The sequence below is a fragment of the Mustela lutreola genome, chromosome 12, assembly GCF_030435805.1.
Source record: "Mustela lutreola isolate mMusLut2 chromosome 12, mMusLut2.pri, whole genome shotgun sequence".
NCBI lineage: Eukaryota > Metazoa > Chordata > Mammalia > Carnivora > Mustelidae > Mustela > Mustela lutreola.
In genome coordinates this window covers 69842798-69870793 of record NC_081301.1, presented here as the reverse complement: position 1 = coordinate 69870793, position 27996 = coordinate 69842798, and the positions used below count along the sequence as shown (strand labels likewise).

Genomic DNA, 27996 nt, shown 5'->3' with positions numbered 1-27996 from the left:
AAGGGCATCTCCTTTTGCCAGAAATTCCAATCAACAGAATGACTAGTTACAGAGACTGAAGCACAAAGTGGTCATTAAAGGCTGTGGGACCTCAAAGTTATCTTCTTTACACACAATTCTTTCTGACTGGAAGAATCCCTTCTGAATTATGGGAAGTAGGAAGTATAACATATAACACATTCCTACACTTTCAGATTTAGAAGGAACCACAGTATACTGCACTTGTCAAAAGGCCAGTTCACAGGCTCACATTCATTTCCCTTGCCTACTGTAACCCTGCCCTAATAACATTTTTAAAAATCTAGATACTTCCTACCTCCATGTGAAGTGGTAAGATTTTTGATTTGGGCAGCTGTATCCCATAAAGCCGTAAGTTTGAGCCCTTTCCTCTCTCAAAGTTCCCCCAAATACTTGGGTGGGTGCCAACGGCCATGGGTCCCCATTGGAGACAGGAAGCTTTCCCTTAAAGCAGCTGATGTTGGGGTATATGGAGGTATGAGTGGCTTCATGACATTAAAGAAACATTTACTTTACTTGCATGAGGTGTGCTCACATTTTAGCCAAAAATCTTCCAATAATTTAAGTTCATTGAAAGCCCTGTAACAGGTGGTATCATCTATTTACATTGAAAGGAGATTTTTTAAAAACTGAATTCTCGGGACGCCTGGGTGGCTCAGTTGGTTAAGCAGCTGCCTTCGGCTCAGGTCATGATCCCAGCGTCCTGGGATCGAGTCCCACATCGGGCTCCTTGCTCCGCAGGGAGCCTGCTTCTCCCTCTGACTCTGCCTTCCACTCTGTCTGCCTGTGCTCGCTCTCGCTCGCTCTCTCTCTGACAAATAAATAAATAAAATCTTTAAAAAAAAAAAAAAAAAAAAAAAAAAAAAACTGAATTCTCTGATGATCTTTTAGGAATTCCTCACAACACCAACCCTTTAATAAGTGTTGTACCCACTGACTGATGTAAGCTTGGCTTAAATAATAACTTTCTACCTCCCCAGCAGAGGAATGGCTAAATTATGTTCAAAAGGAAACGGACTTAAACATGTAAGAGCTCAATAGAATCAAGCTTACTGCTCGATCACAAAATGTTCAAAAGGTAAAGATGTGAATGAGAATTTTGTTCCACGTATTTCAGGCACCCTGGGTGTTACTGTGTAAAAGCTGTGCCATGTTAAAGCATGATACTTTACAACTTCAAGGCTATTCTGACAGCATCTTAGTAGAGTCAGTGAGGTCTTCTGTCACAAATGATTGTGGTATAAAACATGAGCATCCATAGCCCAAAGACCTACATGGAGGAAAGGGAGACTAGGAAATTTTCTGAGTTATCTAAAGGGCATGGCTTCTTTCAAAAGGGCTTTGAAATATCAGCCTATGTCTATTCTCTGATAGACTTTCAGGGTTGCTTTTAGGATAAAATTCTTCCTACATTCATATTTATATGTGTGGGTTTTCTGGAGTCAAATGGCTTGGTCTTCCAGACAGAAGGATTTTCCATAGTTATTATTATCAATAGGGTTTTCCCTCTCCCTGAATTCTCTGGCAAACATTTAGAGTTGACATCTTATACAATTTTCCAAGTTCATTACATTCGTAAGATTTTTCCCCACTGTGAATTCTCTGATGTATTCTGAGGTTTGATTTCTGGCCAAAACTTTTCCCACATTTGTTACACTGAAAAGGTTTCTCCCCTGTATGAACTCTCTGATGATCACTAAGTATTGCCTTCCGGACAAATTTTTTCCCACATTCATTACACTTAAATGGTTTCTCCCCAGTATGAATCCTCTGATGAACTCTAAGGGTTGATGTCCGGGCAAAAGTTTTCCCACACTCATTACATTTAAATGGTTTCTCTCCTGTGTGTGTTTTCTGATGTTGAATGAGATGGTCTTTTCGCCAGAAGGATTTTTCACATTCATTACATTGATATGTTTTCTCACCACCGTGAGTTCTCTGATGTATCCTGAGGTTTGACTTCTGACCAAAAGTCTTCCCACATTCATTACACTGAAAGGATTTCTCCCCTGTGTGAATTCTATGATGATCTCTGAGGGTTGACTTTTGAACAAAAGTTTTCCCACATTCACTACATTTATAGGGTTTCTCTCCTGTATGAATTCTCTGATGTCCCCTAAGGGTTGATTTCTGGACAAATGTTTTCCCACATTCATTACACTTATAGGGTTTCTCTGCTGTGTGAATTCTCCGATGTGTACTAAGGTGTGACTTCTGGGAGAAAGTTTTTCCACATTCATTACATTCAAATGGTTTCTCTCCTGTGTGAGTTCTTTGATGCTGAATGAGATGTCCTTTTTGAAAGAAGGATTTACCACATTCATTACATTTATAGGGTTTTGTCTCAGAGTGAGTTCTCCGGCGTACTTGGTGGGCTGACACCTGGTAGGATTTCCTATTTTCATGATAGTCAAAGGATGTATCCCCAGTTTGTGTTCTGTCATTACATACCAATGGGTTCTCTTCCGTGACAATTCTCTGAAGTTGAGTGACGTGTGACTTCCTGTTGAAATTATTTTCATTTGCATTACATTCATTGTGTTTCACAGGCATGTTAAACTTACTGTATTCCTTGACAGCTGATTTCCCACAGAAGGATTTCCCACACTGATTAAGAGGAGAGTATTTCTCCCCAATCCCAGTTCTTTTATAGTCAAAGACAGTTGTTTTTTCACTTTTCCCCCTAAATTCATCATCTTTATAGGATTTTTCTCTTGGGTGAATACTCTTACATGTAACACAAGCAGCCTCATCATAGATGGCCTTTCCAGTTCCATCATATTTAAAAGCTTGTTCCAAAGTTTGACACTTTTGAGTCTCAGGAAGATTTTCCTTATAACTGAGAGCTTTTCCATTTTTATTATATTCATGAAACTCCTTTCCAGTATGAGTTCTCTCAAACTTAATTTTGAAAGACAAATGATCACATATACTAGAGCAATTTGGTTTTTTTGTTGGATAGATTCTATTCTTGATGATAAATTGGGAAATATTCTGCATATTTACTCCCCATGAGTCATATTTACAGGATATCTTTGTTGAAACAGGAGCTATGCACAGATTAAACTGTTTTCCCAAAACTTCCTCTTCCTTTATAGTCAATGGTTTATTATTGATGAATATTATTTCCTGCAAGTGTTTATCTTGGATTTTCTTGTTCTTCTTCATCAGGTCATCATCTCTGTAATCTTCTAAAACAGAGATAAATTGAAGACACCTTATAAACCTTACATTTGTTATGGGTGGGAAATATATAGCCTATACATTGCATTTCATTTATTGGTTTTCAAAGATCAAATAATTTATGTGTGTGTGTATCCTCACCCTCCTTTAACCAACTGAGCCACCCAGGTACCCCTTTCTCACTCTCCTTTAAAAAAACAATATTGATATAGTGAAAATGAGAGAGAAAACTGGTAATACATACATATCTGTATCTGGATTATGATAAATTGCATTTCCTATTGGGGTGGAGAACGAATAGAAATAAGACTTTTACGGGAGTGGTTAATTTAGGGAACAGGAAAACTAGATAATAGGATGAACACAATGGGACTATATAAACTTAAGTACAGTAACAAAAGAATTAGGAGATAATGAACACTGATAGACTAGGCCCAACAGGGGAAAAGTTTGCTTTGAGGAAATTTATTACAGTCCTACACACCTAGGCTATACTGATAGAATACTCAATTTGCTATTCCTTATTTCCATTCAATTCTTCAACATCAAATCAAAATTGATAGTACAACCTTCCTCACAATTAAATGAAGAAGTTTATAGTTCAGAATCTAACCCATCTTATAGCCATAAGTCACAGAAATACAAAGAAGTGTAAAACTGATAAAAGGAAATCTATTCTTGCAACTAAATTAGATTCACTGCTCAATTCCTGATGTGGAACCTTTATTTTATCAAAACTGAATGGTTAAGTCAGAATGGCTAAAATTAACAAGTCAGGAAACAACAGGTGTTGGTAAAGATATGGAGAAAAGGAACCCTCCTACATAGTTGGTGGGAACGCAAGCTGCTGCAGCCACTCTGGAAAACAGTATTTTTTCCTCAAAAAGTTGAAAATAGGATCTACCCTATAGCCCAGCAATTGCACTACTGGGTATTTACCCCAAAGATACAAGTAGTGATCCAAAGGGGCATGTGCACCCTAATATTTATAGCAGCAATGTCCACAATAGCCAAACTATGGAAAGAAGCTAGATGTCAATCAACAGATGAATGGACAAAGAAGATGTGGTGTGTACACACACACACACACACACACACACACAATGGAATACCATGCGGCCATCAAAAAACCCTGAAATCTTGCCATTTGCAACAATGTGGATGGAACTAGAGGATATTATGCTAAGTCAAACACGTCAATCAGAAAAAGACAATTATCATTATGATCTCACTGATATGAGGAATTTAAGAAATAATACAGAGGATTATACAAGAAGGGAGGGAAAAAATGAAACAAGATGAAACCAGAGGGAGACAAACCATAAAAGACTCTTAATCTCAGGAAACAAACCGAGGGTTGCTGGAGGCGGGGGGAAGGTGGGAGGGATGAAGTGGCTGGGTGATGGCCATTGGGGAGGGTATGTGAATTGTGCAAGACTGATGAATCATATACCTGTACCCCTGAAACACATTAATACATTATATGTTAGTACAAAAAATTGAATGGTAAGTGACTTGATCACTTCATCTTAAACTTCCACATTTCAATTTGACATGAGGGGTGTATGTATTTTATATATGCATGTATGTATGTAAGCTCTATGCCCAATGTGGGACTTGAACTCATGACCTTGAGATCAAGAGCTGCATGCTCTACTTACTGAGCCAGTGAGGTGCCCCAAGGGGTGTGATTTTAAATGGGGGTATCACGGAAGGCCTTGCTGCAAAGATGGCATTCAAAAAAGGTCCAAATCATTTATGCATTCTAGATGGCTATCCTTTGAAGGTTTTATGAGTTGTAAATACCATCCTCTATCTTTGGTTCACCTCTTCACTCTCTTAAGTATGATACATAATTTATATCCGCATAAAACTTATATATACCATTTAACAGTACAGAGTGAACACTAGTATAATTAGAAACCATGTCAATCTGAAACCAATACTATGCTGTATGTTAACTAACATAAATTAAAAAAAAAAAAAAGAAAGAAACCATGTCAAGAAACAGAAAACAGAAATGACTCTGCAAAAATCCCTACTTATCTCTGCCCAGTTACAACTCCTTCACGCTTAAGAATTCACTACTCTTTTAATATTTATATAATTGTTTCTTTGATTTTCTTTGTGTGGTTTTACCATCAACATATGAATTTCTAAAGATATAACTGAGTTTTGAATTTCCGACATTTAATAGATGCAACCAGACATGCATATTTATATTGTTTGGTTTCTTTTGCTTTCTTTTGCTTAAGATTATTATCCCTTAAGTAATACAACTCTTTCTTTATTCTACTGCTGATGAGCCCAATTTTTAACACAAACAAACAATACTGCCATAAGTAAATATTGTTTTATTCATCCTAGGGAATATAATCATGCCTTTCTTTTTTTTTTTTTTTTTTTTTTTTTTAAAGATTTCATTTATTTTTTAATTTATTTGACAGAGAGAAATCACAAGTAGGCAGAGAGGCAGGCAGAGAGAGAGAGAGGGAAGCAGGCTCCCTGCTGAGCAGAGAGCCCGACGCGGGACTCGATCCCAGGACCCTGAGATCATGACCTGAGCCGAAGGCAGCGGCTTAACCCACTGAGCCACCCAGGCGCCCTAATCATGCCTTTCTGTAGGGTCTATAGTTAGGAAAGGAATTCCTTAGTTACAAATTATGTAAAACTTTAACCTGATCTGATAACTTTTTCTATCGGTAAGACCCTTTAATAGTTTACATCCGCATCAGGACTTTGCCAAATTTGTTAATGTCACATCATACCATGTGTCTCTCATCTCATTTTGTATTTAACTTTGCATTCCATGAAAGCTAAAGAGAGACTGAACACATTTTCAAGGATTTAATGGCCATTTAAAAAGTTCCTGTTCATGGGGCGCCTGGGTGGCTCAGTGGATTAAGCCGCTGCCTTTGGCTCGGGTCATGATCTCAGTGTCCTGGGATCGAGCCCCACATCAGGCTCTCTGCTCAGCAGGGAGCCTGCTTCCCCCTCTGTCTCTGCCTGACTCTCTGCCTACTTGTGATCTCTCTGTCAAATAAAATAAATAAAATCTTAAAAAAAAAAACAAAAAAAAAAACAAATACCTTTAAAAAGTTCCTGTTCAGTCTTTTGCTTATTTTTCAATTGGGATGTCACCTTTTCTTACGTTGACTTATGGAAGTTTTTACATGTTTACAATACTTACCCTTTCCAGGTTACTTGTACTATACACATATTCTGCTTTTTATGGCTTGTCTTCTCATCCTTTTAACAGTATATTTTATAAACAAAGTTCTCAATTTTAATGTAGTCAAGTTTATTAATCATTTTCTTTTGATTGGTGCTTTTTTTTGCCTTTGAGCCTAATAGAAAGGTGGCTATCCTTTCTATTTCTAATAGAAAGGTGTTTAACGCCAAACTGACCTTCTGGAGTCTTAAATACCCCAAGAGAATTCTGTCTGCTAGTGCTCAGGAACTCACCTCGGTGGCTCTGGTTTGAGAATTCTTCCTCTAAGAACCAAGGCTCCTCTCCTTGCTCCAACTTGAAGATTACTGCTGGTTTGAAAATGCAGTTCCCTGTAAACAGGGAACAATGGTGTATTTAGGATGGATGATGAGCTTTTGAGTTTCCAGAGTGTTAAAAGATACAGCTTCAGAAGCAGCACCCTGAAGACCCTGATTTGAACTTATTATGGCGAGTCATCAAAACACTTCTTTGGGGCGCCTGGGTGGCTCAGTGGGTTAAGCCGCTGCCTTTGGCTCAGGTCATGATCTCAGGGTCCTGGGATTGAGTCCCGCATCGGGCTCTCTGCTCAGCAGGGAGCCTGCTTCCTCCTCTCTCTCTGCCTGCCTCTCTGCCTACTTGTGATCTCTGTCAAATAAATAAATAAAATCTTAAAAAAAAAAATAAAAAACACTTCTTTTATTCCTCAAAAGGGCTTAATTTTATACTCTGAATGAAATGTCTCAATAACATTAAAATCTAAATAAAATATTCATGTATTGATGTATAAAAAGGAAATGCCTTTTATTTGCTATGATGAGGGTAAGTTACACTTAAATGCTCACCCACTGAGACGAGGTTGTTGTAGTTCTCCAGCATCACATCTCTATACAGAGTCCTCTGAATAGGACCCATTTGCTGCCATTCCTCTTGGGTGAATTCCACAGTCACATCCTTGAATGACACAGATGTCTGCAACAGGACACTTTTCTGCTCAATCTGAAGGGTTCAGAATTAGTTGACAGAGAAAATATCCCTAAAAACAATTCTTATGCTCACTCTAAAGAGTTTAAAACAAATGAATACAAAGGAAGCATATTTTGAATCTAACTTTAACTTACATTTTGGAGCTATTCAATGAGTAAAAATATTTGTAATTTAATTTTTATATATTTGTGAGTTCTATCCACATATTGTAAGTATACTAAACTTTGTTTAAAAAAATTTTTTAAGCAAAAATGATTAAATTTCCTACAATTTTTACTCAACACCCCAATCCACTACCCTGGGCATATTCTAGGGTAGGGGTCAGCAAATTATTACCTGTGGCCAAATCTAGCTTGCCATCTTTTTAAGAAATAAAGTTTTCCTGCAACATAACCACAGACACCCAGTTATTCTGTATTGTTCATGGTAGCTTTTGTGCTATAACACCAGAGCTTAGTAATTCTATCAGAGACATTATAACTATCAAGAGCTGAAAACATTAACTATCTGATCCATTATGGACAAAATTGGCCAACTTCTGGACTAAACAATCAATTAAAAAATAGAATAACAGCATAAAAACAACAAAGACAATACAATTAACAGAGGGATATATGCAGATTGAAAATAACAGGACAGAAAAAAATATACATAATTATGAGCCAAAGAAAGTTGTTTATATTAACATAAAAACAATAAAGGTAAGAAAGTATGATAATATAGTAACTATTTATGATCCTTTTAACAGAAAATATAAAAAACAAAATGTAAAAATTTGTATGTATTTGAAAACCTAGCTTCCAAATATAGTCAATTCTCTTTATTCACAGATTCTGTACCTGCAAATTCACCTCACTAAAATATACTTCTAACCTAAATACTCATTGTTTTGCAATATTTATGGACACTCACAGAAAGGTAAAAGATTTGAGTGTCCAACACATTTTCCCAGCTGGATAATGCTGGATAATGCAAGATAATGCCTTGCCAAATGCTCTTTTTGCAGACTACTTAGCACATTCTTTCCATTTTTGTGACTTTTTTCTTGTGTTTCCCCACCTGTGTAATGCAGGAATGCTGTATAGTGTTCTTGAGTACAAGAAGGTTGTTATGTCCCTTAGGAAGATCAAGTGTGTTACATAAACTTTGAGCATTAATTATGGTGCTGTTGCCCTTTAGTTCTTGTTCAAGAAACATTATATTAAATAAGGTATTTTTAAACACACATAAAACAAAGTTGTATATTGAATGGTTGACTAAAATGTTTTGATTAGAAACTCAAAGGAACTTGCTCCCCTAGAAGCAATGATTCAGTATTTACTAATTTAGTGTTCATGGAGATTTTATAGAAAATAACCATGTGAATAGTGAGAATCAACTATATATAACAAAAGTTGACAGGAAATGAGATAGATGGATCCATAATAATATTAGTTTTATAAAATTATAAGAAATTTTAACACAACTCTCAACGCACAGGGCAAGCAGACTGAAAACACCAATAGAAATTTAGAAAGGGGTCAGCAATAACCAAGAGGGAAAATCTGGCCTGCTGCTTTTTTTGTTTGTTTGTTTTGTTTTGTAAGTAAGCTTTTATTGGAACATGGTCACGTTCATTTGCTTTTGTACTGCCTATGACTGCTACAGCACTACAACTGAAGAGTTCAGTATTTTCAAAGAGACCACATCTCCCACAAAGCCTAGTACCTGACATTGACAGATGAAGTTTGCTGACCACTGACATGGAAGGTTTAAATGACATCAATAACCAATTTGAGTAACTGAAACATAGGATAACATAATCATAGCAAATTATTTTCTAGTCTATTTTGCATATTAAAAATAAAGAGAGGGTACCTGGTGGCTCAGTGGGTTAAGCCGCTGCCTTCAGCTCAGGTCATGATCTCAGGGTCCTGGGATCAAGGCCAACATTGGGCTCTCTGCTCAGCAAAGAGCCTGCTTCCTCCCTCTCTCTCTGCCTGCCTCTTTGCCTACTTGTGATCTCTCTCTCTGTGTCAAATAAATAAATAAAATCTTTTAAAAAATAAAGAGAGTAAGTCTCACCAAATTAGAAAAGATTACAAACATACAGTGTGGCTTTGGATTTTAGCTCAGAGATGTAGAGAGCTGGAGAGAACAATACTAACAAGAACAAAGGTAGGCAGATTGAAAATAAAGGTCTTTTTTTTTTTTTTTTTAATCCATCAGGGAAATGAAATTGCTTAACAAATAAGCAATTTGAAATCAGGAAAAAGACAGTATCTAGGGAGAATCAGGACCCACATGTTTGCTTACTGGACCATATACTACCAAAATTCATATAAGATGATAGAAAGATAAAGCTAGAAAAACTTTAACAACCTGCTAAAGGCCGAGGTTGTGTGTGTCACAGATATAGTATGATTTCTACCTTTTTGGGATATTTTCTCCAGGGTCATAGTCTGTTCACAGAGAGGACTGGGGGAGAATTTTGGGGAAGTCCTTTCCTACTCCATGTGATACTGGCTAGTGTAGGGGAAGAAAAGTCATTTCTTAAATCCACTTAGATCTTATTTAGGGAAAGGTCAATAAAACAAATAACTTGAGGCCACTGGTGGTATCCCCTGGCCGTAAGAGGACAGCAGAAGCAGATACTAGCAAAATGCTTCCCAGACCCATCAGCCTTATCTCTCCTCAGTAATAAAATATCTAAATGGTAAGATGCTAGTTCTTAGTGAGGTTAAACTAAAAGATAAGTCCCAGAAAACTGTCATTATTTGGCCTGTCTGGTAGCTCCATGGAACATCCCATTCATAAAACTGTCTTCATCTGACATAACTCCAAGCTTAACCATTGCAAATAGCATTTTCTCTGGGGGGAATGAAATTTGTTAAGAAAGAAAAAACACCCATGGGATATTCTTTACCATCAGGGCTACCTCAGGCAGTTTGTAACAATTAAAGGAAACAACAGTCTAATTAAAAAGCTTGGAGCATAATAAATACAGAAGGGGCTATGAAAAGCTCAGACATCTATCTGGGAATCTAGAAGGTAGCACACATGCCCTGGGCTATGTGCATATTCAGGAAACATCTGAGAAAGTACTAAACTTGCTTCTCATTAACCTTGAGGCTCTGTGAAAGAAAAGTGAAAGTGAAAACAAGATAGTAAAATGCCAGGCTAACTGCTGAAGGCATTGGCCAACCTATACAGAGAGCATCTTGGCAAAGATTAAAGCCTTACTGGTTACATGTACTTAAGGAAATTCTTGTCCAATTATTAGCTGACTATTTAGCTAATGGAGCAGAGACTTTGGCAGAGAGTACACATGACAAAGAATATACGTTGTACAGAATCCATTCAACAGAGTCACTAAACAAATGACAGCTGCGGTGGAGTGGTATTTGGGTGATAAATTGACACCTTATTATTTTTTTTAAGATTTTATTTATTTATTTGAGAGAGAGATAGTGAGAGAGAGCATGAGCAAGGAGAAGGTTAGACGGAGAAGCAGACTCCCTGTGGAGCTGGGAGCCCTATGCGGAACTCGATCCTGGGACTACAGGATCAAGACCCAAGCCGAAGGCAGTCGCCCAACCAACTGAGCCACCCAGGCACCTTATATTTTAACTGTCAAGTTTGCAATGAAAATTTAAGACATACAAACAAGTGAAAAAGTATGGCTCATACATAGGAAAAACAAACCCCAAACTATGTATGAAACAGTGTAGAAACTATCTCTGAGGAAGTCCAGACATTGGACTTACTAAACAAAGACTTTTTTTGAAGATTTTATTTATTTATTTGAGAGCGAGAGCACAAGTGGAGAGGGGCAGAGGGAGAGAGAGAAGCAGACTCCCCACAGAGCAGGGAGCCTAATGAAGGATTCCATCCCAGGACCCTGGGATCATGACCTGAGCTGAAGGCAGAGGCTTAACAAACTAAGCCATCCATGCACACCTCTAGACAAAGACTTTCAAAAACTGTTTTAAATATAACTAAAGAAAACCATATCTAAAGAACCAAAATAAAGTATGGGATACCTTCTCACTGAATAAAGAATATAAACAGGGGGCACCTGGGTGGCTCAGTGGGTTAAAGCCTCTGCCTTCAGCTCAGGTCATGATCTCAGGGTCTTGGGATCGAGCCCTACATCAGGCTCTCTGCTCAGCAGAGAACCTGTTTCCTCCTCTCTCTCTGCCTGCCTCTCTGTCTACTTGTCATCTCTGTCAAATAACTAAATAAAATCTTAAAAAAAAAAAGAAACAGACAAAAATAATACATATCTGATGAAAAAGCAACTGAAATTCTGAAATTAAAGACTTCAATAATTTGAAATTTAAAATAGGAAAGTACAATAATTAAAGTCAAAAGTTCCCTAGAGGTCTCAATAGCAGATCTGAACATGCAGGGGAATCAGCCAGTTTTGAATACAGACCTAGTAAGATCATATAATATGAAGACAGAAAGTAAAAACAGGGAAAATGAACAAACAGCCTCAGTGACCTATGGGACACAATCAAACATCCAAATATAGCAACATCCACAGGAGAGGAGTAGGGGGAATAGAGAGCAGAAGGGGCAGAAAAAAGAGTGAATCTTGACAGCAGCAAAAGGTAAGTGACTTATCACTTCTAAAGGCTCCCAAATAAAGCTAACAGTTGATTTGTCTTCAGGAACCAGGAAGATCAGAAGGCATATTTAGGACATATTTAAAATGCTGAAAGGAAGACCTATCAATCAAAACTTCAACATTCAGCAACAGTGAAGAAATCATGATATTCCCAAATAAACAAGGGCTGGGAAAAATCTTTCAAGAGTACACCTACCAGGGGTGCCTGGGTGGCTCAGTGGGTTAAGCTGCTGCCTTCGGCTCAGGTCATGATCTCAGGGTCCTGGGATCGAGTCCCACATTGGGCTCTCTGCTCAGTGGGGAGCCTGCTTCCCTCTCTCTCTCTCTCTCTGCCTGCCTCTCTGTGTACTTGTAATCTCTCTCTGTCAAATAAATAAATAAAATCTTAAAAATAAAAGATATGTTTAAAAAAAAAGAGTACACCTACCATATAAGAAATATTAATAGAGAAGCCATTCAAGTTGTAATGAGAACACATTAGATGATAACTCAAATTCACAAGAATAAAACAACTATGTAGGCAAAAGTTACTATACAGGCGAATATATAAAAGGCACTATAAGTGTATTTTTTGTACTTATTTTTCTCCTATATGATTTCAAGAAAACTGTATTAAGCAGTAACTAGAAATCTCACACTATGTATAAAATGTAATTTTGATAATAACAGCACAAAGCAGAAGTGGCTGGAACTAAGAGGAGGAAAGTTTTAGAATATTTTTGAAATTAAGTTGATAATTCATCTGAACAAGACCATCATAGTTAAGACATTAAAGGTAATCAATAAGGTAACCACTAATAGAAAAAAATGTAGTAAAGGCACATGGTAATTAAAATGGTAACTAGGAGATATTAATTCAACAAAAAAGAAGTAATATTGAAATAGAAAAACAAAATGGACTTACTACCTACTGAAAAGAAATGTCTAAATGGAAGGCATATATGGTACTTATTAGGAGCCACACTAAATGTTAGTGGCTAAAAACTTAAATTAAAAGGCAAAGACTGGCAGAATGGATTAAAACAAACAAACAAAATCACATTATCCAATTGCATCCAGTCTGCCAGACACACTACATTTAAAGACACAATGGCTTGAAATTAAGACTGGTGAAAAATATATTATGTAAGCAGTTACCAACAAAGCCCTGCACTGCCTATAGTAGGACAGAAAATAGATTTTAAGACAAAAATGGAGAGAATAAGGACCTTTTATAATGGTAAAAGTGCCAATACATGAAGATGATATAACAATGACAAACATACATACCTAAAATACAAATACATGAGGCAAAAACTGACAGAATTAAAAAGACAAACAATTCAATAATAACAGTTAGCGATTTCAAAGCCCCACTTTCAAAATGGATAGGACTACTAAATAGAAGACTAATATGGGAGACCAAGACAGATACAAAGATATCTATAAAAACACTCAGGCCGACACTTGCAACATACACATTCTTTAAGTACATATGGAACACTCTCCAGTCTAGATTATACATTAGGTCACAAAACAAGTCTCAATACATATTAAAGGTTAAAATAATATAAAGTATCTCCTATGAGCAAAATAAAATGAAACAAGGAATCAATGAGAAGGAAAACTGGAAGTTTAAAAATATGTGAACATCAAATATCACACTCTAAAGAATCTCCTCAAAGATTAAAGAATACTAACAAGGGAATTACAAAATATTTTGAGACAAATAAAAGTGAAAACACAACATATACCAAAACTCATGAAATATAGCTAATGCAGTGCTTATAGGGAAATTTACAGCTGCAACTCCTACATTTAAAAAGATCTTGAATTGGGGCACTTGCATGGCTCAGTGGGTTAAGCCTCTGCCTTTGGCTCAGGTCATGGTCTCAGGGTCCTGGTATCAGGGCTCTCTGCTCAGCAGGGAGCCTGCTTCCCCCCTCTCTCTGCCTGCCTCTCTGCCTACATGTGATCTCTCTCTGTCAAATAAACAAATAAAATACTAAAAAAAAATCTCGAATCCATAATCTAATTGTACACCTTAAGGAACTAGAAAAAATAAGTGTGAACTAAATCCAAAACTAGCAGAAGAAAAGAAATAATAAAGATGAGAGCAAACAGAAAACAACAAAATAAGGAAAAGAAAAACAATAGGATCAATAAAACAAAGCTGTTTCTTTGAACAATCAGAAGAATTGATGAACCTTTAGGTAGACCAAGAAAAAAGAACACTCAAATTTACTAAAATAAGAAATGAAGGTGGGGGGCATTACTACTGACATTTTAGAAACAAAAAGGACTATCAGAGAGTACTATAAACAACAACTATGTACTATGTACTATGTACTATGTACATATGTATTATGTACTGAGTACTATGTACACCAACAAATTAGATAACCTAGAGGAAAAGGACAAATTCCTAGAAACATTCAGACTATTAAAGCTGACTCAAAGAGAAATAGAAAATCTGAACAGATCCCTAGAAGGGGACTGAATTAGTAATCAAAAACCTCCCAATAAAGAAAAGCTTAGGACCAGATGGCTACACTGACAAATTCTACCAAATGTTTAAGAAGAATTACTACAAATCCTTCTCTAACTCTTCCTGAAAAATAGAAAAGGGAACACTTATCAACTTATTCTGAGTTACTCTGAACTAAAGCCAAAGAAATCACAAGAGGACCAATGATCAATATCCTTTATGAATACAGATGCAAAACTCAACAAAATACTAGTGAACAGAATAGCATTTTTAAAATGCTTATACATCATGACCAAGTAGGATTTATCCCAGAAATGTGAAGGTGGCTCACCAAATGAAAAATCAATCTACGAAACATACTACAGTAATAGAATGAAGGAAATAAACCATATGATCATCTTGGTGGATACAGAAAAAGCATCTGACAAAATCTAATACCCTTTCATGATAAAACAACAACACTCAACAAACTAGGAATAAAAGGGAACTTCTTGAACATAATAAAAAGCACTTATGGGGCACCTGGCTGACTCAGTCAGTAGAGCATGAGCCTATCTGAGGGTTGTGAATTTAAGAACCTCATGCTGGGGGTCCAGTTTTCTGGAAAAAATAATTACTTATGATAAATCCATGGCTAATATCATACACAATGCTAAGAGGATGATTTCTTCCAAAAATTAAAAAAAAATGACAAGGATGCCTGCTATAACCAATTCTATTTATTACACTGGAAGTTCTAGCCCAAGCAAATAGGCAAGAAAAAGAAAGACATCAAAATTGAAGAGGAAAAACGTATTTTGTATATGTGTACATATGCCTTGAACATTAATAAAGCACTATTCATAACAGTTAAAAGACAGAAACAACAAAAATGTCCATCAGTTGGTGAATGGATAAACATAATGTGGTATATCCTTACAATGAAACATTGAAAAAACTATGCTAAGTGAAAGAAACAGTCACAAATATGCATTAAATATGCATTAGTGGAGAGATAATTGGCCTGAACTTTTCATGTAATGTCTTGGTCAGGTTTTGGCATCAATATTATGCTCTCATGAAATGAGTTGGGAAATGAGTCCTCATTTTCTCACATATTATACAGTTCCATTTATTTGAAATGTGCAGACTAGGCACATCTATAGTGACAAAGTTAATGGTTGTTTCTGGCCTGGTGGGGTATGCTGGGATTGGGTGGGGGGAGGGATGATAGCTAATGGTACAGAGTTTTGGGGGGTTTTGTTTTTTTAGGTGATAAAAATATTCAAAAATTGAGTGTGGTGATGACTATACAACACTGAATTGTATACTTTAAATGTAAGAATTGTATGGCATATGAATTATATCTTCATAAACTAGAAAAAGGACACTAAAAACAGGATTAATCAGATTTTCTTATATCTATTAAAGAAGCTGAATTTATAATTAAAAACCAGCTACAAAGAAAATCCCAAGATCAGGTTGCTTTCTTGGTATATCTTCCCAAACATTTGAGGAAGATTTTCCAGAGAAGAGAAAATGAGGACTCACTTCCCAACTCATTTCATGAGAGCATAATATTGATGCTAAAACCTGACCAAGACATTACATGAAAGGCCAATTATCTCTCCACTAATGCATATTTAAAAATACTAACTGAAATATTAACAAACTACATCCAGAGACACATTAAAAGATAGTATTTTATTGGGCGCCTGGGTGGCTCAGTGGGTTAAGCCGCTGCCTTCGGCTCAGGTCGTGATCTCGGGGTCCTGGGATCGAGTCCCGCATCGGGCTCTCTGCTCAGCAGGGAGCCTGCTTCCTCCCCTCTCTCTCTCTCTGCCTGCCTCTCTGCCTACTTGTGATCTCTCTCTGTCAAATAAATAAATAAAATATTAAAAAAAAAAAAAAAAAAAGATAGTATTTTATGGCCAGGTGGGACTTTTCTCAGGATTCCAAGATTAGTTAAACACTGATAAATCAGTCAATATAATTCATTCTTTTAACAGAATTAAGGAAGAAAATTATATTATTATCTCACTAGATTTAGAAAAAGCATTTCACAAAGTATAATAAGTATGTATGATTAACAGCTCTGAGGAAACTAAAAATAGAACTTCCTTATTCTATAAACAATGTGTATAAAAATCCTAGAGTTAAATCCAGACTCAGTGATGAAATACAGAGTATTTTCTTCTTCAGGTGAGGTATAAAACAAGGATTTCTATTATCATCACCTGTATTCAACTTTGTACTAGAAAGACAAGAATAAGGCTTAAAAACAAATTAAAGATATAAAGATTGGAAAGGAATAAGTAAAAATGTCTGTATTTGCAAAAGACATGATTGTGCATATTTAAAAAAATCTAAAAGAATCTACAGGGGCATCTGGGTGGTATTTGGCTGTTGGTTTTGGCTCAGGTTGTGATCACAACTGATGGTTGTGAGATGGAGCCTTGAGTCAGGCTCAGCATGGAGTCTGCTTGAGATTCTCTCTCTCCCCCTCTCCTCCTCCGCTCCTCCTGCTCATTCTCTCTGCCTCTAAAATAAGTAAATAAATTTAAAAATCTTTTTTTTAAACAAAAAAACCCCCCAAACTGAAAAGAATCTATAAATAAATTACCCAAATAAGTGAATTTAACAAAATGGCTTGATATAAGATCAGTATTAAAAATCCACTGTATTTTAATAAAGTAAAAATAAATTAGAAAATCAAATGTAAAAAACAGTATTATTTATAATAGTACCAAAATAGGGAGGCCTGGGTGGCTCAGTTGGTTGGGCATCCAGCTCTTGATTTAGGCTCAGGTCATGATCTCAGGGTTGTGAGATTGAGCCCCATGTCAGGCTCCATGCTCAGCACAGAGTCTGCTTGTGATTCTCTCTCCCTCTCCTTCTTCCCCTCCCCCAGCTCATGCATGTATGTGTGTGTGTGCGTGCGCGTGCATGCACACTCTCTCACTCAATAAATAAAATCTTAAAAAACACTTAAAAAAAATAAATCAAATACACAGGAATAAATCTAATGAAACATGTCAAAGACTTCACCTCTACTCTGAAAAACTACCCAGCCAGATTTTCTGTGGAAACTGATGGAATTTCTATGAAAATACAAAGTATTTAAATTAGTCAAATTTTTTAAAGAGGTAAAACTTTCAGACCTTACTCTTCCATATTTCATGACTTAATGTAATGCAATAGTAATTAGGACAGTGAAGTACTAGGAAAAAGACAAATAATTGGATCAAAGGAAGAGAATACAGTCTAAATGTAGACCTACATTTATATATGGTCACTTGATTGAAAACAGAGGCCCGGCTGCAATTTAGTGGACATAGGACAGTCTTTTCAACAAACAGTGCTAGTGCAACTTATTATCCACATGGAAATAAGAATCTCGACAATTATCTTATACCACACACAAAAACATTTTCAGGCGGATCAAGCTCAAATAATCAAGCATCTGCTAAGAACTAGGAGAATATCTGTGTGATCTTGAAGAACGAAAAATCTTTCAAAGAGACATACAAAGAACTGTCATTAGAGATGCTGATATTGACCTTTATTAAATTTAAGAACCTGGTTTATCAAAAGACATTACTTTAAAAAAAAGTCAAGCCAAAGAACCCCAAAACTTGTATGGATAATACAGAAAAAACTGACTAATCAATAATATAAAAGGAAGGAATCTAATAAAGACAGAGAACTGAGCAGGTATTTTACATAAAAGGACATCTACATGGCCAAAATACAAATAATGGTACTGAAATTAGTATTTATTACAGGAAAGCAGACTATCAGTTTCAAAGAGAGACCACTCTCTGAATGTAAAGTCCGACTGTAGCAAGTGTTGGTGAGAATTTAGTACAGCCAGAACACTAGTATTATAAATTGGTTCAAGCACTTTAGCAAGCTAATTGTTGTATATATTAAAGCTGAACATTTGTTTATTCTATGAATCAGCCATTCTACTTCAAGGTATAACCAAGAGAAATGAAGATATACCAAGAGACACACAGGAATGTTCATAGCAGCTTTATTCATAGCAGTCCCCAAAAGGGAAAATACAAGTGAAAAACTCACCAACATGAGAACAAACAAATAAATCATCATACAGTCATATAATGAAATACTGCTCAGCAATATAAAGAAGGAAGTAGTGAAACATAGCAAGACTAATGATCTCAACAATGTTATGTACAGAAAAACAAACTGGACCTCCCTTTCCTCTGAAAAAGAATACAGATTATATGATTCCATTTATATAATGTTCAAAAATGAAGTTATTCTTTTTTTTTTTTTCCTAACATGTGATGTTAGAATAGTAGTTGTCTCTGCAGGGCAGAGCAGTAGTTATTATCTGGAAATTGGAAGGAGGAAAACTTCAAGGGTGACGAAATGTTCTTCATCTTAATCTGAGTGGTAAATTACATCTGTATACATGTGCATATATGTAAAAAATCTACCCAGTTCATATTTAAGAATGCACTTCACTAGTATTAAAACTGTACCTCAGTTAAAGAAATAAATAAAAAGAAAAAAAAAGAGTGCAAACAAGAGAAAATTAGCAAAATTTTACAGTTAATAATTTAGGAAGGTAAGAAATATCTATTACATTACTCCTTTGTATCTTTCCATAACTTAAAAATTTCCCAAAATGTCATCGGTAAAAATGAAAAGAACCCGGTCTGGCAGACAAACTCTATCCAAAGACAAATTATGAAACAGGGAAATATAGGTCATAAATCAGAAAAACAATTAACTCTTTAATAATTAAAAAGCTATTAAAATTACCAAAAAGGAGGAAGGTTGATTACACAAACAAACACACACAGATGACTCAGAACTATAGTAAATTGTGCACAATCTCAGCTCTCATACACTTCTGGAACAGGGATCATCATCATTCTGCCCTTGTGCCAAAAAAAAACTCCAGAGTCATCTTGACTCTTACTTTACCCCTTTCATATTTTTCATATTCTGTTCATACTTCCAGATTAAAAATGAAATGCCTTTTATTCCATGAATTTCTTCCCCATGTTCTATGTCAGAACTCAGATGAAACCAAACCCTTAACTATGGCATCCAAGGACTTCTAGTGTTACACAGTTTTTGCTATATGCAAAATGCATACATTAAGGTTATTAGGGTGGGCGCTAACCCAATTTGATTAGTGTCCTTTTAAGAATAAATCTGGACACAGATATGTACAGAGGGAAGATGGTGTGAAGACACAGGGGAAAAGCCCTTCATAAGCAAAGAAAAGAGGCCTGGAACAGATTCTTCCCTCACAGCCCTCAGAAGGAACCAACCCTGTCCATTCCCTGATTTTGGATTTTGAGCCTTCATACTGTGAGGAAATAAATTGTTGTGTAAGTAACCCAGTCTGTGGTACTTTATTATGGCAGCTCTAGCAAACTAATATACCTAGTCTGGTTCCAACATTTATCTTGATCTCTCTTATTATCCCCTAAGAGGAATTCCAAAGTGTAATATGCAAAGATTCTTATTGGACCTTGGATGCTTTGTTTAGGCCTTCATGTTGTTTCCTCAGAATGCAGTAACCTCCCTCTACTCTACAGCAGTTAAAATCCCACCTATTCTTCAGGACTGACACAATCCTTCCCAACTATCCACCTTTGACCAACTAGGTCTACAACATCAATCTGCCCTTTCTGTGACGAATTACAAACCCTGATACTGATTCAACTCAAACAATCAATTAATCAGCTAATTCCCTTAATTGTAACTTGTTTCCAGAGTATGAAGAAGAAATCTCCGCATCATTCCCAGCACCTCCTATGTATTATCTTCTCCAAAGGGACTGTACTTGCCCACAAGAAGTTCAGTCCTTCTTACAAGCATACAAACAGTATGGAGATGACTCAGTCTTAAAGAGGAGGAGGCTAACTGACATTTTAGAAACAGCACAAGACAGGGGTGTCAGGAAAACATCCTCTTGGAGAGTCCTTCATTCAGAAGAACAGGACATTTTATCATGCGCAGAACAAGTATGCACAGGTTTCTAGGACAAAAGATAGTAACCACTTGGGCTCTACCTTGTGAGAAATGAGGTATTTTTCTGATAATAGAAAGCCCAATTCTTTCAGTGGCCCAGTTCCATACAGAGAGGGAATAATCTTTTATTTTAAAAGTTTAATGAGCAGTCTCAACTACAGAAGCTGACGGCTTACAATGAAGCCTATGAAAATGAACCTATGGCAGTTCCTGACCTTGAAGATAATGGTCTAACTGGAGAGACAAATATATTATCAGGAGACTTCTGGCAATGTATGAAGTAAAGTTGGGGCTGTACAGATTCAGAAAAGGGAAATTAGCTCAGAGGGAGACAAGGGGAAAGAAAAGAGTATTGTTTTCTAGAGAGGCAACCAAAGCTAACTCGTGACACATAAAAGCAAAAAGCCAGGAGCGCCTAGGTGGCTCAGTAGCTAAGTGTCTGCCTTCAGGCTCAGGTTATGATCCCTGGGTTCCGGATGGAACCCGTATTCGCCTCCCTGCTCAGTGGGAAGCCTGCTTCTCCCTCTCCCACTCGTCCTGCTTGTGCTCCCTCTCTCACTGTCCAATAAATAAATAAAATCTTTAAAAAAAAAAAAAAGTAAAGAGCCAGACCTCACATTCATTAGAACGGTCACTATCAGAAAACAGCAAGTGTTGATGAGGATGTGGAATGACCAGAATCCCTGTGCACTGCTGGTGGGAATGGAAAATGGTGCAGTTACTGTGGAATGGAATGGTGGCTCCTCAAAAAATTAAACATAGAATTACCACATGACTTAGCAATTCCATTTCTGAGTATAAAGATCCATTTAGACTACTAGTGTCTTGAAGAGGTATTTTTTATCACCAAAGGGTGAAAGGAACCAAAATGTCTATCACTTGATGAAGAGATAAAAAAAATGTGGTATATATACACAATGCCTTATTATTCAGCCTTACAAAAGAAAGAAATTCCAATACATGCTACAACATGCATGAACTTTGAGGACTTTATGTTAAATGAAATAAGCCAGTCACAAAAAGACAAATACTACATGGTTCCACATATATGAATAGGAAAATTAATAGATAGCAAGTAGAATTTGCCAGAGACTGAATGGTGGGAGGTATGAAGAATGGTTGTTTCATGGATATAGAGCTCTAGTTCTGTAAGATGAAGAGTTCTGGAGATTGGCTGCACAGCAATATGAATGTACTTAATATTACTGAACTGTACAGTTAAAAAAATGGCTAAGATGATAAACTTTATGTTATCTGGATTTTACCACAATTAAAAATAAATGAAGTTTTAGTTTAGTTTTACAGGCTGCCTTAACAAAATACCATAGACTGGGTGGCTTAAATGGTAGACATTTTTTTCCTCATAGTTCTAAAGGCCACGATCAGAGTAACAGCATGAGTGGGTTCTGGTGACATTCTCTTCCTGGCTTATAGATGGCCACTTCTTGCTGTGTCCTCACATGGCCTTTGCCTGGTGCTTGTGTATGGAGAGACAGAGAATCTGATCTCTGTCTCTCTCTCTCTTCCTTTTTTTAAAAGACCATTAACCCTATTAGATTAGTATCCCACCTTTATGACTTCACTTAACTTTATTCCCTCTTAAACATTGTATTTCTAAATATTCACACTGGGGGTGAGGGATTCAACATATAAATTTGTGGGTGGGAACATAATTCAATTCATAGTATTAGGTGTATAGAATGAGGATGTGGTTCTAAAGGTCAATTAGAAGACAATGAGAAGATGATATGATGTAGTGAGGAATAGGAGGATATTTTTAAAAAACTAAATGAGGTTTGGTTTTGCTGTACAATAAAGTTACACAGTAAATTTTTTAATGTCATGTTCCCCACTGGACTGTGACCACTATTTGTATAGATGTCTTATCTTGTTTAGACTTCAAGTTTTTTTAAGTTAAGTGCATGTCACTTACTTGGGACATCGTGGCTGCTCAATAAACAGTTGCCAAAAAACTCAGAGCACCAATAAAGGTAAAAATAAAATAAGTAGGAAGGGGTAATGTCTCCAAAGCCTGAATGTTATTCTAAGGAACTGGGAATTTTATTGTGTGGGGTGAGGAACCACTGAGATGAGTTATACATGTTCGAGATATTACTTCCCTAGGATGTAGATGAACTACCCATGTGTAAGATATGCTTGAGTAGGTGAAGAGAGAAGTGGGCAGGCTGGTAAAGAAGATATTCCAATAGCTCTGGTGCAAGACCATAAAGTAGAGGAATGCATTTAAAGTGCATTAGGTTTACCATATAAAATGGCTGTTATCTTTAACAAATAAGTAGCAAGAGATGATTGCACACCAGATGTGGTAGAAGTTGAGAGAGTAGAGAATAAGGAGACAGGGATGTATTGCACTTTTGTGGCTTGGGTGTCTGGCTGACTGGGACATTATTATCTAACAGAGAAAGATGAGGGCAATTAGTTTGGGAAGGACCGTAAATAGGGTTGTAAATGTTAACTTTTACTTTGAATCAGTTGAGCTGGCGATAACTTGTAGATACCTATATAGAGATGCTGAGTCAACTATGTCCAACATGGCAGTCACCAGCATCCTGTAACTATTTAAAACTTAAATTAAAAATTCAGTCCTCGGGATGCGTGGGTGGCTCAGTTGGCTGGACGACTGCCTTTGGCTCAGGTCATGATCCTGGAGTCCTGGGATCGAGTCCCGCATTGGGCTCTCAGCTTCATGGGGAGTCTGCTTCTCCCTCTGACCTTCTTCTTGCTCATGCTCTCTCTCACTGTCTCTCTCTCAAATAAATAAATAAAATCTTTAAAAAATTCAGTCCTCAGTCACACTAGCTGCATTTCAAGTTCTCAACAGGCATATGTGGGTAGTGGCCATCATTTGGGATAACACAGATACAGATTGCTTCCCTCATCATAAAATGTGCTAAACTGAGCACCTGGGTGGCTCAGTTGGCTAAGTGTCCAACTCTTGATTTTGGCTCAGGTCATGATCTTTTTTTTTTTTTTTTTTTTTTTAAAGATTATTTATTTATTTATGTGACAGAGAGAGAGATCACAAGCAGGCAGAGAGGCAGGCAGGCAGAGAGAGAGGAGGAAGCAGGCTCCCTGCTGAGCAGAGAGCCCGATGTGGGCCTCGATCCCAGGACCCTGAGATCATGACCCGAGCAGAAGGCAGCGGCTTAACCCACTGAGCCACCCAGGCGCCCTCAGGTCATGATCTTGGGGTTGTGAGATGAAGCCCTGCATAGGGCCCCACACTCAGCTGGGAGTCTGCTTGGGATTCTCTCTCCCTCTCACTCTACCTCCCACCCCTGCTCATGTGCTCTCTCTCTCAAAAAATACACAAGATAAAATTAACAAAAATTTTAAAAAGTGCTACTGGTCACAGTGGGCTGCAGAGCCACATTTGTGCAAACTGGGAAAAACATCATTGTTGAAACCAGAGTGGGGATGAAATGAGTCAAAAAGACCAGCTAGAAAAATAGTAAAAAAGGAAGGGAAACTTGTGATGAGACACATAAAAGGGCAAAAGAGAGATGATTCCATGAAAGAAACAGGAAGGATGGCAGCAGAAGCCATCACAGACACCAACACAGGCAACCTTCCAGATGGACAGAGTGGGCGTAGAGTCAGGCACTGCAGACAGATCTGTGAGGTAAGGACGAGGCAAGACCCACTGGATTTGACTGTAGTTAGGTCACTGGTGATGCAGGTCACAGGCATATGAGTAGAGACACCAAGGCCTCAAGCAGTAGACAGAAATGTGAATGTAAATTGTTGGCAGCATTTGCTACCGAACAGAACTTTAAGTTCTCTGTTGAACTTGTTCAAGACATGTATTTGAGAGAAATATTCACATAGAGATATTTTCAGGACATGAATGTACCAGCTACTCATGCTGATCTCTACTTAGTTTAAATACTATCTCTAGAACTACAAGAATAGTCAGGAAAAGGTCTACTTCTTCTGTTTTATTTAGATGGACAACTGTATTAACAAAAGCCCTGCTTTGGCTATGTGCCCTTATTTCCACTGGGGGAAAAGTGGGAACAACATTCTACAATTATTTCTGGGTTGTTAGATCTGCACGATCACCTACCTGAAGATAAACAAAGACATTTTCCATGAGGAAGATTTAAGATTTTCATCAACACAAATCTTGAAACAAATACCCAACTCTCTGCCATGGCTATCAGAAAGAAATCTACACTACACTTTGGAAAATCTGTAACTTCCTAGGACTGCCATCTATCCACGTCAACTCTGCTGTACTACTCATTTGCTTTTCTCTACCTTCCTTGAATAGTTCTGATCCATTTCCATTTCTATGTTAATTAACTATGTTAATTATAAAATCCATTATAAAAAAAGTGTATATAAATAACTCACCTGAGATGTGTTCATTTTCTGCTGTTGTTGGGAGAGTACAGAGAACTGTGATGGGTAAGCTGGGGATAAGGAAAGAGAATGCAATTATGAGAGGTCTGGTGAGCTTTTGCCAGTTTCCTAAAAAATCTCACCACACCCACTGGGGTAAAGGCCACCCTATGGAAAAATGTTCTGTTGACCCTTGAGAAGGGGCAGGAAGCACCACACAGAGACAGCACTCCCAGAATATATAATACATCTCTGATAGGATCATGTGATTGTAACTCTGTTGTTGAATTCACTGGTGACTGTAAATTATTTTTTTCATTTAAAAAAATGTATATCTCCCTCTGACTAATCCACAAAAAAATTAAAAGAGGGTAATATTAATATCCTATTATTTATACTATGAGTTAGAAAATCAACAGAAAACTCTGGGGGGAAAAAAGATGCTTACTGACAAAGTATTTTAAAATCATTTTGTTCTTTTGGTAAGACTTTTGATGAGACACTTCTAGTGACTTATGTGTGACAGAATGAACTGCACTGTGCTTTGCTCCTCCTTCTGTCCTGGGTGACCAGGGGACATACATCTCAAGCTCCTTTTTTTTTTTTTTTTTAATTTCAAAAGAGTCAAAGATAGACATCCCCTCCAATACTGTCATTTTATAATTCTTTATGTTCAGGATAAAGGAAGCTTCAGCATATCTCTAGATGCCACTTGTGATGGACACACATGAGAGTGGCTTAGAAATCTAGAAAGAGGGAAAAATGAAGAAAATGGGGGGGCTGAATTTCCTTGGCTCTGGCTGTGACTTTTCCTGTAGGGCCTGATAGTCATTCACCTCTTTCAACCCCAGCTCACCACCTTCTGCAAGCTGGTCCAGTTTCCATTCACACAGTCTGTGATAGCTTCTGTATGTGGTAACATCACCATATCTGGCTCTTTCTGGACAAGGAAATTAGAACTGTTTCTGGTGGAGCAAATTAGGACCCACTCCTTTCTAGGTTCTTCTGCATGTTCTGAAGCTCTGGTGAGGGTGGTTCCTGTTGGATGAGCTCTTCTTCCAGGTGGGATTCCTGTCCCCAGAGCTCCTCTCCTGCCTGCCACATAAGAGTTACTTTGTTCCAGACGTGGAGATTTAGGCCTAGGAAACAAATTCCTCTTAGTTGAAACTTTCACGGAGAACAAAGTTTCTCAACTTCAGCAGTGCTGACATTTTGGGCTGCATAATTATCACGTGGGGGCTGTGCATTGTAGGATGTCTAGCAGCATTTCTGGTCTCTACCCACCAGACACTGGTAGCACTCCTCCTCGGTTGTGACAATCCAAATCATCTCCAGCCATTTCCAAAAGTTCCTCCCTCCTTCTCTTCCTCTTTCTTTTCCTTTCTTTTCTTTTATCTCTTTCTCTCCTTCCTTCCCTCCGTCCTTTCTTTCTTCCTTCCTTCCTTCCCTTCTTCTTGCTTTTTTCTATTTTTAAAAAAATTATATGGTTGATACTAAGGGAAGAGCCCAGATGTCTATCAACAGATGAATTGATAAAGAACATGTAGTGTACACACACACACAAAATCAATCAATTACTCAGCCATCAAAAAGAATGAAATCTTGCCATTTGCAACGACATGGATGGAACTAGAGAGTATCATAGAGAAATAAGTCAGAGAAAGACAATTATCACGTGATTTCACTCATATGTAGAATTTAAGAAACAAAACAGGATCATAGGGGGAAGGGAGGTAAACATAAGAGGAAAATAGAGAGACAAACCATAAGAGACTCTTAAGTATAGGAAAACTAAGTATTGCTAGAGGGGAGGTGGATGGGGGCATGGGGTAACTTGGTGGTGTACATTAAGGGTGCACATGATGTAATGAGCACTGGGTGTAATATGCAATTGATGCATCACTAAACTCTACCCCTAAAACAATACACTATATGTTAATTAATTTGAATTAAAATAAAATTAAAAAAATAAAATTACATGGTTATACCTGTAAGTAGGGTGGCTATAAAAATTAAGTTAAATACTAAATAAAAAAAACAAAGTGTCTTCCAAATATGATGTAAGCCAATACTACATGTTGGCTTATACCTTGTACCTATTAGAGCTTACACACTAGCACTTGGCTACAATGCTTTATAGACGATGACTTATCTCTTTCTGAACAACGCCACAAAGCAGTTTTTACTAATATTCTTATTTTCAGATGAGAACTTGACTTATGCCCAAGTGACTAAGGAGGAAATTACCCGATCTTCCCGGCTTAAATTTAGGGTCAAGACCGGGGCGCGCTGTATGCCAGTTGGACCGTCTATATCCAATACCCTTAAAGCACATTACCCTCCCGCCGCCAGCAAGGGATCTTCTCAGGGCCGGCCGTCCACAGGTAACACCTACAGCACTCGCCCCATCTGGGCCCCCGGAGTCCGCGGGGCTGGGGTCCGCCCTCAACCGCCTTTGCCAGATCTAGGTTCTCTTCTGGCTCCGGCATAAGAGGCGGGGCTCCGGCCTTGGGGAGAGCGGGGAGTTCCCGAGACGTTCGAGTCCCTTCCTCCGGCCACAAACCCACCCCCCCTTCCTCCGGCCACAAACCCACCCCGCCCCCGCCGGGCGCGCGGAGGCCCAGGAACCCGCGCCCACCTCCTCTCACCTGAGGGCAAAACGGCCGCACCCTCAAGGCCTGAGAGGGCGGAAGCAGGGAAGTGGGGTTGGTTGCACATGCGCATGGGAAAGTCCAGGATATCCGTTCCTAGAATGCAGCTCGGGGAGTGGTGGTATAGGGGACTACATTTCCCAGAGAAACTCCGCGACTCCTCGCGGATTTCGAGTGTGTCGGGGCCGAGGTGGGGACGGGGCCGTAAAGAGGGAGTAATAAGATGAACGGCCTGTATTAATAGCTGGAGCCCAGGTCCTACCAAACCCTAGAGGTTACGGGGTAAACTTTGGCGTAAGGTGAAATACAGTAGGTGGTCATGGATCAGATCCTGGTAGGAGAAAACCAGAAGACAATTGGGAACTGGGGAAATTTGTGTATGGATTGGATATTAGAAATATTAAGGGAAGTTATTAGTTTTGTTAGTTGTGATAATAACATTGGGGTTATTCAGGGAAGCTTACTTTTAGAGATGTATATTAAAATACTTAACATTATATTACGTATT

General features: G+C 37.7%; 1 protein-coding gene across 13 annotated transcripts; it reads right to left on the bottom strand.

Moving 5' to 3' along the window:
• Nucleotides 1-880: 880 nt before the first annotated feature.
• Nucleotides 881-27565, bottom strand: ZNF510 (zinc finger protein 510). Of its 13 annotated transcripts, none has more exons than XM_059143147.1 (6): nt 27486-27565; nt 25674-25976; nt 24850-24908; nt 7255-7408; nt 6667-6762; nt 881-3209 (listed from the first exon to the last, which is right to left on the bottom strand). In XM_059143147.1, exons 3-6 carry the CDS (start codon nt 24862-24864, stop codon nt 1510-1512), a joined length of 1965 nt encoding a protein of 654 aa, XP_058999130.1. In that variant the 5' UTR covers nt 24865-24908; nt 25674-25976; nt 27486-27565; the 3' UTR covers nt 881-1509. The 13 variants fall into 13 exon arrangements, with proteins under 13 accessions (XP_058999130.1, XP_058999129.1, XP_058999133.1 ...); XM_059143146.1 differs by lacking the exon at nt 27486-27565 and adding an exon at nt 27233-27316; XM_059143150.1 differs by lacking the exon at nt 27486-27565 and adding an exon at nt 27233-27316 and having other exon boundaries at nt 7255-7381.
• Nucleotides 27566-27996: the final 431 nt, after the last annotated feature.

Bases quoted from the DNA above. Each gene is read 5' to 3' on its own strand.
- ZNF510 (XM_059143139.1), bottom strand. From the start codon at position 27,326: ATGCCGGAGCCAGAAGAGAACCTAGATCTGGCAAAGGCGGTTGAGGGC. The intron at 24,909-27,232 runs GTAGGTGTTACC...CCTTATCCCCAG, and splicing joins GCCCAGATGGGGCGAGTGCT to CTTACCCATCACAGTTCTCT. The intron at 3,210-6,666 runs GTGAGTTCCTGA...TCTCTGTTTTAG, and splicing joins CTCAAACCAGAGCCACCGAG to AAGATTACAGAGATGATGAC.